This window comes from Sparus aurata, chromosome 12, assembly GCF_900880675.1.
Source record: "Sparus aurata chromosome 12, fSpaAur1.1, whole genome shotgun sequence".
In the NCBI taxonomy this organism is placed as follows: domain Eukaryota; kingdom Metazoa; phylum Chordata; class Actinopteri; order Spariformes; family Sparidae; genus Sparus; species Sparus aurata.
Genome location: NC_044198.1, coordinates 15,832,953 through 15,846,597, shown reverse-complemented (window position 1 = coordinate 15,846,597; position 13,645 = coordinate 15,832,953). Strand labels below are relative to the sequence as shown.

General features: G+C 43.0%; 1 protein-coding gene across 4 annotated transcripts in view; it reads left to right on the top strand.

The window, feature by feature from the left end:
- The window catches only part of gdnfa (glial cell derived neurotrophic factor a), a 51,194-nt gene extending 40,511 nt beyond the window's left edge, over positions 1-10,683 (top strand). For 2 of the 4 annotated variants that reach the window (XM_030436288.1, XM_030436284.1), the window contains 2 exons: positions 3,016-3,246; positions 7,641-10,683. In XM_030436288.1, coding sequence (XP_030292148.1) covers positions 3,042-3,246; positions 7,641-8,200 — 765 coding nt within the window. In that variant the 5' untranslated portion in view covers positions 3,016-3,041 and the 3' untranslated portion in view covers positions 8,201-10,683. Of the gene's footprint in view, positions 1-1,994; positions 2,127-2,881; positions 2,911-3,015; positions 3,247-7,640 lie in introns of those variants that run through there. The other 2 variants (XM_030436286.1, XM_030436287.1) reach the window with 2 other exon arrangements.
- The last annotated feature ends 2,962 nt before the right edge of the window (positions 10,684-13,645 follow it).

The window sequence follows — 13,645 nt, the reverse complement described above, 5'->3', positions numbered from 1 at the left end:
CGGTGCGATGCTGCAGTGTCCCTTCAGTGAGGGCAGAGAGAGTTACGACTGCTTGATGTGAAGGATCGCCGCAACACCTAAATCACAGGAACTGGACGCTCTCGTCAAGTTATGACAGAACAGCTCATACACTGTACGTCCAGGTCATTATCAGAAGTAAAGGTGACTTCAGTCAATGTCTACAGCTCAAGCACACCAGACATTGTGTTGTTTAAGTCACTCCTGGAACTTGTCTAAATTACCATAAAGTCACAAACAAAAACAAGTTGTGACAAAACAAACTGCAGCTGTCAGGTAACACAATGGAACCCTGTGGGAACAAGGCGGAAAGGAATCCATACAATGAAGACTTGGCTTCACGCAGATACTTTAATGGGCAGGGCGCACATAGACGCTTGAAAGGAAAACATGCATTGACAAGAAGTTTCAGCCCTTTGGCAAACAAATACAGCCTTAATACTACTGAATAACAGATAAGTCAGCGTGGATTTAGAGTGTCAGCGCGGGGATTTCTATCCTTTTATTGAACAGCCATCTTTAGCAGCATTTTACGTGTTAAATTAAAACCAGAAAGCCCCTTGGAAAAACAAGTGTTTAGCTGTTGGAAGGAGGCGGTCTGCTCTGGCACATGAACACAAGAGGATTTTTAATTCTTAAAGGCACTGGCTTGACTTTTCCGTGGAATTCACTTTTTGCAGCAGATGAAAGGTGGCTTGTAAATCATGCAGGCTGATGGGAAGGCTTTCTCAGGTGCCACATCATAGCCGGTTCAGAGTCCTTCTTTTGTGGGCTGAGCGGTGTTGCCCCGGGCTCACCTTGACAAGAAGCCACTCACTGAATGACCAGATGCTCCGAGGTGTGTGTGAGTCACATTTGTATGTAATAGATTTGGAACGGGATGGATTTAAACGCATAACGTACGGGTTATTAAAGTGTCCACGGCGCCCTAAATGCTCGCCTCACTTATTTACAAATACATTCTAGTAAATAGCAAGTGAAGTGGGTCTCTTAAATTTGAGATGTGTGTAAGCCATCAGACGCAACTTGACACCGTTGCGCAGAGCGCGGAGATCAGGTTAGAAACATGCATCGCAACAGAACATCTCCAAATCGCATTCCGCATACTGAAATCTAATCCGAGGACATCAGGATGTGTGACATAATCCCCAAGACATCTGAAAACTGCGCTCCTCCGAACGGGGCTCCAGGGGTGGTTTGCAAGAGATATGTGGACCTCTGTTACCCACTGTTTGCTCTTGCGGGGGTATATAAAAGAGGGGCGGACACCAACTGCCCCAAACGTCAGAGCGCACTTAACTATAAATCTCTCCAAACTGCCCTCTGCGCCCGGTGCGGTGTTATGCGCAGACATCTGTCCCGCTTCAGTCCAGTATGAGGACAACGCGTGTGGAAAACTCTTCGAGCTACATAGGCATAGTCTAGCCAGGAAGAAAATGGAGAACGAATACCCTCATCTGTGCTGTTCACCATGTCAAGATAGTGTCAGATGTTGGCGATCATGAACATTTAACGCATTGGTGGATATAACAGCGCTGTGACTGTTTTGGTCTTCTTCTTCTGTTTTTTTTTTTTTTTTTTTTTTTTTTTATTCTCCAAAAGGCAGACGAGAGCTTGTCGCACTCTCGGGACACAGATATTGCACCTTTTTGCGCCTCGCTTGTGCGCGGGAGACGCTGATGTCTTCATTGGACTCCCTTTCAGTCGGAGATGGTGGAACTCTCTCGGATTTCAAACGTGGAAACGTAGCATCCAATTAATCAGCGCCTGCAACTGTACCCCGTGAGGCGCAGTGGCACTCGGTCCGCTCTCTTCAACACCTACCTTTGGACTCTAAAGTGTGGAAAGACGCGTGCTTTGGTCGGGGCGCTGGATCGGAGTATGAAAACACACCTGGTGCGGCGTCTCGGCATTTTTTCCTATTAGGACGCACACCGAGTTTGAACTCGTTTTAAGGAAATTCTTTTTTTTTTTTTTTTCCTCGATTGTGGCCGTTGAAAGATTTGTGGAGCGTGTTCAGCTCGGGACACTAAATGAGTCGCGTTCTCAGTTTGGATTTTAACACCGACAGCCAAGCGACTTTCTGGTCTGCATGGGCCATATTTGAGGTAAGTGAAGCATCTTTTTTTTGTCTTTTCAGTATAAAATAAAACAAATATTCTCACGTCCTCTGAATATTTGTGCACAAAAGAGCCTCGCTGCAGTCATTTTCGTTGAATAGCAACTCAACTTGTGCGTTTAAAAAAAAAAACAGTAGTGAGGACTTTTGCACGGCATTTTAAGCCCAGTATTTATCCATGCATAGCTGTTTAGGTTTACTGCAGACTCAACATGCCATTAGACACAGTCACGTAAGCTTTGGGGATCGCCATCTGGCCAAGTCACACCATTATTTAGGCTATGGTTGCCAACACGCGTTGGTGCGTGCTGTAACCAACGCATTTTTTTGTGCGAGGCGCACCCTCTGCGCCTCATTACAAGTGGCAAGAGCTCGCCTGATATCACAACAACATGAATGTGTCGTCTGGGAAGCCTGATCGGTCCGAATAAAGTAGCTGGCTGCTGATTAATCACAAATGTTCGTTATTTTCATACAACACGGTACTTTTACGCACACGTTTACGCATTATCCTGCCGTTCTTCCTGTAGTTGATGTCTATTTTTTGTCTGTTTCTTGTGATTGTGCGGTACGTTGCAGTTTATGTTTCGTTATGATTTATTTATTAGGAATTTTGTGGAGGATTTTTACTCCAGTCTGAGACAGAGACAGAGTGAAGATCAAAGCCTCTTGACATGATGACACACAGTTATTAATACAGAATGAGTCACGCCGTTTCGAACACTTTGCTGTCTTCACTGTAAACAAAAGTTGGCCCATATTATGACTGGACTGTGAGTGTGTTCAGATTATGATCAATATTAATTTTAGTTTTTTCCAATCCATTTCACATAAAACACCCTCCCTTATTTTGTATTTATTTTTTCATTTTTTTGCAGCTTTCTTCACAGGAACTGAGTCTAAGATGAAGTTATGGGATGTTTTGGCCACGTGTTTGTTGCTCCTGAGCTCTGTCGCTACACGGCCTCTCTACCAAAACACTCAGCCAGCCAAGAGGACTAATTTCCCCAGCAGCTACAGTGATTCTGCGTCCTTGTCTGTGGAGGACGAAGAGCCAACGTTCCAGCGCGAAGACCACAACCTGCAGGAGATCTCAATGGAGGATCAATGTAAGGCCCACAGCATGTTTACACAGAATCTTTTGTGGTGTGCAGGCACCGTGATGGCCTCTTGAATGGTGGATAATTGGCGCACATGGGGGTCCCTTCACAGATCTGTGCTGCTTGTGCAAAACCTCTGTGAAATGACATGCGACTAACTATTCAGTCATGCAGGGAAAAAGTGAGGTCTAGTATCGCAGTTAGTAATTTAAACTTTCCTGACTAATTACACTTGAGAAACAGCATGTAAAGTGATATGCAGTGGGTTGAGCCAACACTGGAGAGTCCTACATTGATAAGGCTCTCAGACAGGCAGGTTATCAGACACAAGATCTTAATATGTGTTTTTATTGCTGCTGTGGATTACATCATACAGATGTCAAAACAAGCCAGCAGCACGAATAAGAACTGCTCCGATCCCAGAGGTCACCCTCTGAGTTTCCCCCTTCTTCGTTTTGTTTACGTTCACCTCTGCCTCTCCACGACTCGGTGACCCTTGACCTTTACCCATCTGCCAGAAGTCAGAAATCATGGCATGTTTTAGGGACGGCAGTGCGAGCCGAGTCGCAGGAATTTGCCACGGCAGAGGCTGTACAATGGCGGAAAGTTTGAAGCATCTAGCGAGAGTTCTTTGTTTATGTTCATTTTAACAGCGACAGTGGGCAGGAATTTATTTTGTTTGGACCAACGTGACACTGTATCATCTTCACACAGAAGTAGACGCGGCCAAGAACTAGATAAGGAATGGAACATTTGGACAAATGTTTGTCCTGCCACCTCATATTCTGTTTGGACCATGGTGACATCACTGATCTGCTTCGTAACCAAAGACCATTAACCATGCACTAATAGTGTAAACAACGACGCAGCTCCAAGTCGGGACGGATCATTTGGTTTGTGCATAATTAGAAAAAAGGGCCTTTTTTCCTTTTAAGACTAAAATCTGCAGCTGCACGCAGAGACTGATACTGTAGTGTTCAGCCAACAAATATGCTAAAAGAAAACCAAAGTTATATGTTGCAATTAAGGATTTTTCTCTGTCAGATCACACCAGTATCCAAAACATAATTATGTAGTATTGACTGTGCAAAATGACAGCACAGTTTGCACCATCAATCACTCATTATGCTGCTGCCGGTCCGGTCTGTCAGCCGGTGCTGACACTGTAGCCACCCCGCCTGTCAGCTCGCATACAATAGGAGGTGTCTAAATCAAAGGGCAGGTGTGTCTAAACAGATTGCCTGGGCTCACCTGATACACGAGCAGCGGCCCAATCAGCTGTGAAGCGCAGGTGGATCAGGTGGCATGTGCGCTGCCAGAGGAGCAGGTAAGAGAGGAGAGATAGGTGACACTGCAACAGAGAGGCCGTGTCAACCACAACACAACCTGCCAGACATCGCACACAGCCGCCCTGACTTCTTGACACACATCCATGCACTGACACGCAGAGACACACACAGATAATGTAACTCGAGCTGGACTGATTGACTCATTTCAGAACAATATGTCTTCATGATCATTGTTAGCAGACCTGCAGGCATTGGGAGGAGGAGCGATTTTACCCCAAGACTTTCAGTCAGTCCTCCTCGCTCCTCACGGCAGATGACGGAGAGCTGCGCTGATGCATGTTTTGAATTTCGAGCAGACCCCAATCTGATTCATGTAATGACTCATAACATATGATTTCCTTTTATTTGGCCTTTGAAGTCGTGGTTTCCATTCTGAAATTACATCCCTGAAATATTTAAATGACTGAAAACAACAACTCTCCTGGTGGTGCGATTGGTCGGTACCTACTGTTTGGATACACGCAACTGGTGTGTGAAAGCAGCCCCAGGTTAACTTAACCTTTAATGAGACTGAAGCCTAATGTAGGCAACACGCAAAATCAAGTCTGCCTGCATCCCATCATTACAGATTCTTCTTCTCTGACGACAACAATTCACAAAATGTAATTGACAACACCCTCTGACCTTCAGCCTCCAACTCATCCTCCAACAGCCATCTTGGAAGGAGTTACTGCAGGGCACCTGCACGTCCATATGAACAGCTCTGGACTGCTTTCTGCATTCCTCCGTGTGAGACTAATCTATAAATCAGCACGCAGCATTTCTGATCCGTGCAATTCTCCAAATTTATGGACATTGTCTGCATTTGTGTCAGCACATATTTTTTACTGCGCATATGCTGGCTGTACATAAGCCTGCACGGTCAACAACAGTGTTCACCATTCTTTGGTATCTCAGTCTGGATGTGCTGTTGAACTCATTAGGCAATTTTGTATTAATTCAGTTCTGAATGGTACGTTCATATCTGCGTCTGTGCAGTTAAATGAAGAGGTTTGGGATGTATTCTTAGTCATTTTCTGGCTGAGAATTGAGATGACTTAATTAAGATGACAAGATCAGTATCACTCTTATCATCCCCTCAGCTTGATATCACATAGACTGGAAGCAGTCTCAGCAGTTTCCAGGCAAGCAAAGGAGACTCCAGGAAATTACTGCCCAGAGCCAAGGAGGAGTCCAGGACACAATCCTCACCTCAATTTACACAAACAGGATATAACATGTTAATGAGTGATCTTCAGAGGTGGTAGTAGGAGGATTTTGTTACCGCTGGGCAGAGCCATCCTAGCTGTTTTACAGGTTTCCAGTCTTAGTGCTGAGCAAAGCTAACTAGCTACTGGCTGTAGCTTCATATTTAACAAATAGAAATAAGAGTGGTGTCAATCTTCTCATCAAACTCTCAGCAAGAAAGCAATCCAGCGTGTAAGAGCCCTACCGATGCTTGAGTTTTAGAGTTGATTCCAATACTTATATTGATTTATCGGCTAATACACATTTGTTTTTGACATGATCTCTCAAATGTGGTTATCAAACACTCTGACAATGATATGTAACTGAGGCAGGATATTTTACAGTTAACAATAACCTTTATGGTCTATAGTGACATCATCGCACTGAAACAATAAACTTCACTGGGAATTTGATATTTCTAAATGATCCGAACTATCTTGTTTTTTTCCTTATAATCTTTAAAAAAAAAAAAAAAAAAAAGTGTATCATTGCAAATTGAGAAACAAAGATGCCAATACAGATACATCTGTAATCAGCCAATATCAACCAACAATATTGGTCAACGGATATATTGGTTGGGCCACATTTCCCAATTATTTATGCCACTGATTTATTAATTGTTTCAAATCAAATCAAATCAAATCAACCTTTATTTATATGGCGCTTTTCATACAGAAAGTATCACAAAGTGCCTTACAGCAGAAAAAGAGAAACAGCAAATAAAATCAGGAGAAGAAGCTTAAAAGAACCCAACCCTCCCACCCCCATAGTCATGCACAGAGACACACACAAATATATACACACTCATACACACACTCACACCTACACACACAGCCACGCAGACACACAGACACACACACTCACACCTACACAAACGCTAGCTGTCACTACAGAGACATGGCTGGGCAGCGAGACCTGAGGCACAGAGGAAGCTTTAGGAAGCTACCTTTGGGGGGCCAACCACACTGGGAGAGATCGCAGTCCAAGGTCGCAGGGAGCCCCACCACAGAGACCACCCCAACCCGGGCAGACAGGAGGCCCCGCACCAAAGTGCAGAGCCCTCTAGTCGCCCAGGCCGGAACCGTCCACGGGACAGCACCCCCCGCGGCCAGACCAGAGACAACTCCCAATCTGGCAGGCCCCCCTGAGGAAACACTGGAGATTAAAAACTGATAGTCTAAAACAGTAAAGGGTTAAAATATTGGTTAAAATATGGAGGCAAAAAACATGGGGGACTAAAACATGAAAGCATAGAAGCTAAAAACATGAGGGACTAAAACATAAAAGCATAGAGGCTAAAAACATGAGGGACTAAAACATAAAAGCATAAGAGCATAAGACATGAGAGACTATAAAAAATAAAAGCATAAAGGCTAAAACACAGAGAATAAAACAGTAAAAAAGGATAAAAAGTGCTCTGATTAGCACAGCCTAAAAGGAATTAAAAAGAGTTAAGATTTCAATTAAAAGCCTGGTTAAAAAGATGGGTCTTAAGCCTCTTTTTAAAAACCTCAGCAGTCTGGTTTTTAAAAAGAGGCTTAAGACCCATCTTCGTCTCACATAATTGGATTTAATTGTCCACCATCAAAAATATGTTTTTTACTTGCATGCTTTCATATTTTCCTTCCTGAAATTTACAGTTGTGCAATGTTTTATATAGTTTTCACACAGTTTTATCATGTTAAATAATTTTTTTTTCCACAGGCATTTTTAAAGTTTGATTGTATCTTTTAAAGCAGTAAATGACTGATCACCATGTTGTTGAGGTTACTTTCTTTTTATGTACTTGTCATTTTTATAAGTGAATCTTCCTCCTGTATCTTTCAGATGACATGGCAGGTCCCTATCCGGAGCAATATGATGATGTAATGGATTTTATCGAGGCTACCATTGGCAGACTCAGAAGATCATCAGAGCCCAGAGGGGCCTCCAGGGGACGGAGGGAGCAGAGACAGAGGGGAGCAGCAAACACAGGAGGCACGCGAGGCGAGGGGAGAGGACATGGCGACAGGAGGCGGGGTCGGGGGCGAGGGGGAAGTCGAGGTGGTAAAGGAGGGCGAGGCGAGAAAGGGAGGGAGAGGATATCGGTGCAGACTCGAGGCTGCTTGCTCAAGGAGGTCCACCTCAATGTGACGGACTTGGGGCTGGGCTACCAGACTAAAGAGGAGCTGATCTTCCGGTACTGCAGCGGCCCCTGCGCTGAGGCGGAGACCAACTATGACAAGATCCTCAACAACCTCACACACAACAAGAAGCTGGACAAGGACACGCCCTCTCGCACCTGCTGTCGACCAATCGCTTTCGATGATGACTTATCTTTCTTGGACGACAATGTAGTGTATCACACACTGAAGAAGCATTCAGCCAGGAAGTGTGGCTGTGTCTGAGGAAGTCACATCGATTCGACAGAATGACAGACATGACCGGCATCGGTGAACTTACGGATCACCCCGATAAGCCTGTGCTGCAAAGGGAGGGATCACTGTCGGGAATGGGCATATGAGGTCGAAGATGGAGTGTATGGTCTCTTAATTTTTGTCAGTAGTTGTCAAAGGAGACACAGGTGAGTATATAAAGACCACCTGTGTGACCTGAAAGACGATGGAACACTTACTTAAATTTGACAGTCCACGCTCATTCCTTCAGAAACCCTGACACGTGCAGAAATGATCGAGGTGTTTACCCATTTGCAGAAGCAGCGATACTGTTACACTTCCAGATTTGCTAACTGTGCTGTCTAGAAAGGTGAGCGCGAAGAAGACCTCTGACTGAGTTGGCTTTGTTTTACTAGAAGAATTCATTTTCCCAGGAAGGTCAGTTTTTCCATTGCTGGCTCCCAAGACTGCAGATGAACGCTGAGATTTGAGGAGTCTATTCAGCTGCAGTCTAAATCACTTCCACCTCAAAGTCTGGATGTTGACATTTACATTCAGAGCCAAGGGATGACAAACACCACACCGGAGTTCAGCAAAGACTTTTGGTGCAACGCATCTGCATAAAATCCAATCATATATAGACACATGTGTGTAAGAGGTATATTTATTAAGATGGAATTAACTTATTGTTATTTATTTCAATCCATTTTATGAAAGAAATTGTCTTTTTCTTATTTATTTAAAAGCTTTGTTTGTCCTGGACGGTGCCAAAGTGGAGCATTTTTCTCAAGTAAAGTCTCAAACGGTGATCCAGAACTGCTAAACACTCAACCACACGTCCTTATAATGCTTATTTGCTTCACTTAGATTCCAGGATTTCTCAATTCATGAGTCCAAAAGAATATCATCATCTATTAAGTTATGGGAGGGTAGTTGGAGACACAGAAGAGGGGACCAATAGAAGATTTTTGATTGAATTGATCTGTTGTTTTGGAGCATCTAGAGCGACAGCAGGGCAGATTATTATTATTTTTTTTTTTTTTTAGGTATTTCACCTCATTTTTTCCCAGTGACCATGCTTAGACAGGAGGGACTGCTCTCTCCTTTACTGCACCTGGGTGTAGACTCCTTATCCAACTATCACATCTTTATACTGTATGTTTTCAAAGAGGCAAACGACTCTTTGCTGCTGTTTTCGAATGAATAACCCAGAATAGATTTAATGTCACCTCACATCTTTTAACTGAAATCTCAATTCATCATGAGAGTAGTGGTCTTTCTGAGGATCAGTAGGTGCCTTTGAGGATCCATCGTTTGTGACACAGAGTACTGAAGCTGCTAGAATGCCTGCCTATCAGCGCACGTTACCCGAAACCTCATTCTGGCTTTGCACCAAGTCTGCGCAAAGGCTTTGCAATGGTTACTGTCCTAATAGGCTTTAAAAGTTCATAGGACTGCCTGTGTTTCTCTCTCGACTCTGACAGGCAGGTCTTACCCCCTGAAAGGGGATTTGATAGTGATCCTCTAACACGAGTCTTAACCAAATATCCCCATTGGCAAAGGCATTTTGTTGAAGGCTGTTTAAGGAAGATCTAGCTACTGTAGCGGCTGTCATCGCTAACCGATGTAAATATCTCAAGACCAGAGGATTCGACAAAAGACAGTGGTTTGGAATTACAGAGGAAAGACGATGGGCAGGCTCAACTAGCTTTCTACACGTAATAACTTGTTCAGCTGAGTGCATCCTTAAAATAAATGGGAATATACATCCAGGAAAACGGGAGGCGCTTTAAAAGCATGTTGCTGTGCCCACCGAGACCCTGCAAGAGGATCGTTTTAAGTGGAACAAAGAGAGCCCTCGGGTAGGTCTTGATGTTAGCACGGATTAGGGACCAAGGTATCTGTGCCCACCCAGCAGCAAGCAAGCCAGCTTTACTGTGTAATCCCCCTGCACACAGAACAAATCCAGTGCATCAAGCTGAATTTAGGCCAAATACTACACAGAGAGGGAAAAAAAAAACTCTAGCTTTTATCACAGCATACCTCATCAATTGGATCATCTTCCCCTTTAACAACTGATTCGTGTGTAAGCCTTTCCAGATGAGAATGTGCAGTTAGGAGACTTCCCAGAAGCCTCGGAGCACCTCGCTACTCTTCGATACCATACATTAATGTGTGTAAACTGTGACCACTCGCCCTCTCATCTTCACGACTGTTTGCTCAACTGTTCCTTGGCGATTAGTCCTCTGGTTTTGATGCAAAGGTAAATAAGCAGACGGTAAAGATGAGAAGGAATCCTCAGTGTTAATATTTGAAGAAAGGATTGGATTTGTTTTCACTCCTTGTTGTGTTTGACGCCTCTGTGAAAAAAAACCAACAACCTGTCATGTCGTCTCACTTGTTTCGTGTTACAGAACCAAAGCTCTCGGCAAACTTTATTTTTGTACAATATTCATTTTATAACTTTTTACAGAATTAAACTTGTTTCTATCAAATGAGAACGTCTCCTGGTATTCTGCCATGTACAATGATGCACCGGTGCCAGATGGTGGCTAATTTGTCTGGGTTATGTTTACACAAGCATCACGTAAAGAAACTGAGGATGAAATTTTGGGGTCGAATGGAGCGTTGTGGGGACGGTTTCCGAGAGGTTGCCTCTACAGTGTGGCATCCCCTCCTGTTCTGCATTCCTGAATGCGAGCCCAGGGTCGTACAGTAAACAAAAGATAGCCGTAAAGCGCCACTGCACCGTAAATCAAGGCGCTCGAGAATGTTTCCACTGTGCAACGAAGATATGTAAATTGCGATGAGAAAAGGGCATCGGTAGAGACAGTGAGTCATTAAGCAGGGGCTTGAGGTGTGTATACTATCAAGTCTTTGGAGGGAAAGTCCAAGTCAAGTCTCTGTTCTTTCAGTACCAGCTCACAAGTCTTCATAAGCTCATTTTCCAAATCATTTCAGGCCTCTGAATACAAAACCATCAAAATGACACCATAGTTATTTAAATGTTTTTTTTTTTCTCTTCACTCTTGATAATAAATAATCAAAACTGCCTTTATCAATGTTTTTAAATTATGAGCGGATCAAATGACGTCAAAGGCGTCGCATGTTGGGAAAAACTTTTATCACCCGACTCTGGAGCTTTGCGGAGTGTTGTACCGTCTTTCAGCTCATTGTTTTGGACTTTATGGCTGACAGCGTTAATATTTGGGTTCAGTGTCATTGTCAGTGTTGTGTCCAGATATAGGCAGCTGTTTTCATCTCTAAAAACCCCTCTGCATTCTACCTGTCTAGTATCAAAAGGCACAAAAGTCATGGTTAGTCATGGTGAACATAGTGGAGTCTTTAAAGGTTAAAAGTTAATAGTTCATTTATTTGTCGTTTTACAGCATCAGGGTTGTAAAACGAAACTGAGTTTAGTTCCTTTACATAACAGAAAAAAGTCAAACCATTTCATACAGTAGAGGATGAATTGAAGAGTGTCTCAGCCTGGGAGAAGCTGCTCTGTAGTCTTGTGCCATGGCAGCGGATACTTCTGTATCTTTTGCCAGATGTTGTCCCTCAGCATCATTTGGGCTCCGTGCAAACGCCTCTCTGATTTCACTGATGCTCGTACTAACGATGTTCTGAGCGGTTTCACCTGCAGCTGAAGAGCCAGATATAAATTGAGACGTTAGTTAAAAAAAAAAATAATAATGTTAGACTTTCATTCAGCAGATGGCCATAAACACGTTGCCAAAAAAATGTATGTCGCTCTGTAAATGCTGGACGTGTAAAAAAGCAACTCTTTGCAAAAAAGTTTACCATATCAGCATAAAATGCGATCATATATAAACGTTGTTGCATCCGGCAAAAGAAGTCTGGTCTGCAGGTTTGACCTTTTTACTGTGCGTCTTCAGTGGAAACCAGCAGACTTGTTAATGAAAGCCACAGCACTGGAATGGAAGTTGGAAAGTGTTGAAAGACAGCCCTACTTAAAGGTTTTGGTCTGTTGTTGACAGTGGGAAAAATGTTAAATATTGCCAGCCTTACCCTTTAAGTATGACTCGAGTCCAGGTCTTGTTTATTCCTGGAAAGTTGAGTGTAATTTGTCCTATATGACGTCTCAAGCCAACAGCAGATGATGGTCACTAACTTCTTAATCCTTCAGCAGCACAAAAATATCTTAACTAGATAGATCACTATACCACTACAGGTACTCTAAGTAGGAACGTGTTTCTTTGTTATTTGGATGAACTGACCCTTTAACAGGCCTGTATCTTAAAATGCTTCCACTTGAAGCCAACTGGTTCATCCCATGGTGGTAGATTGACCATCCCACTTAAATCAAACAGCAGTCTCTCCTCACCTACCGCTGCTGGCTGAAAACTCATCTTCTCGAGACAAGCTTGACGTCAGCCCCTCTCCCACAAAGCCAGTCTCTCAGCTCTCCACTTTAGTTGCTCTTAAAAACATCAGTCATTGTTTCAGTCCTTCCATATTTCTTGCCCTGGTATGCCTTTCTCTCTCTTTCATTTTATTACCACAGGACTTTTGCCAGGACACTAAAACATTTGATTTTCTGCTTGTAACTTTGGTTAGGTAGGAATTCAACATTGCGCTTAAAGTTTTCGCCCATTGTCGGTCGCTGAGTGGGACCATCAGCTAAATGACGGATGTGGATTGTAACGACTTCCTATGTCTTTAATATGTGAGAGCTTAGAGATTGGGTAAATCGCTGGTAAAATTCAAAATTGATGCCTAAGAATAGACCATGTGACTCAAATTTCTCTTGTTACAAAGCAGCTGTACTTAACAAGAGCACTCAGATTGTTTGTTGCTGTAGGCGGGAGCTGCATTCCAGAGAGATGTATAAAGGACACAAAAGTGGGTTTCATTAGATCTGTCTGTTGTGGTTTTCTCTGTCAGTTGAAATATTTTAAAACACTGTACAAGTCACTCAAGGGATTTGAGAGGGAAAACAGATAAATCGAGCCACTGTGTTAGAGGCGTGATATGCAGATTACCATTTGTTTTTGCTAAGGGAGTGAGTGCCCCTGGTAATATGACACAATTTTGTACCGGAGCATGAGCACAAAAGCTAATTTTTTACCTTTTAAAGTAGTCATTTGAGAATATGATTGTAACTCAAGGTTGGAAATAAGATTATACTGAATTAGAATGTATTGCATTAAATTCACTTTTGGGAAAATGTATTCATCGGTCTTAAAACTCGCAGCACCTGCAGTAAATTTAACAGATTTAATAATTGTGGAAAAAGTGGCTTATAAAAACTTTATTTACAGCAGTGAATCAAAACACCGGCTTTGGCTTGGACTGAGTGTACAGTACAGTAAATCTGAGGGTTTGAGCCAAGTGCCTCATAAAAAAAATATATATATATTTGGCAGAAGTATTCCTTTGATCAGCTGGTAAAAATAGATCCATCACTTCACTTCAAATAAACATACCACCATC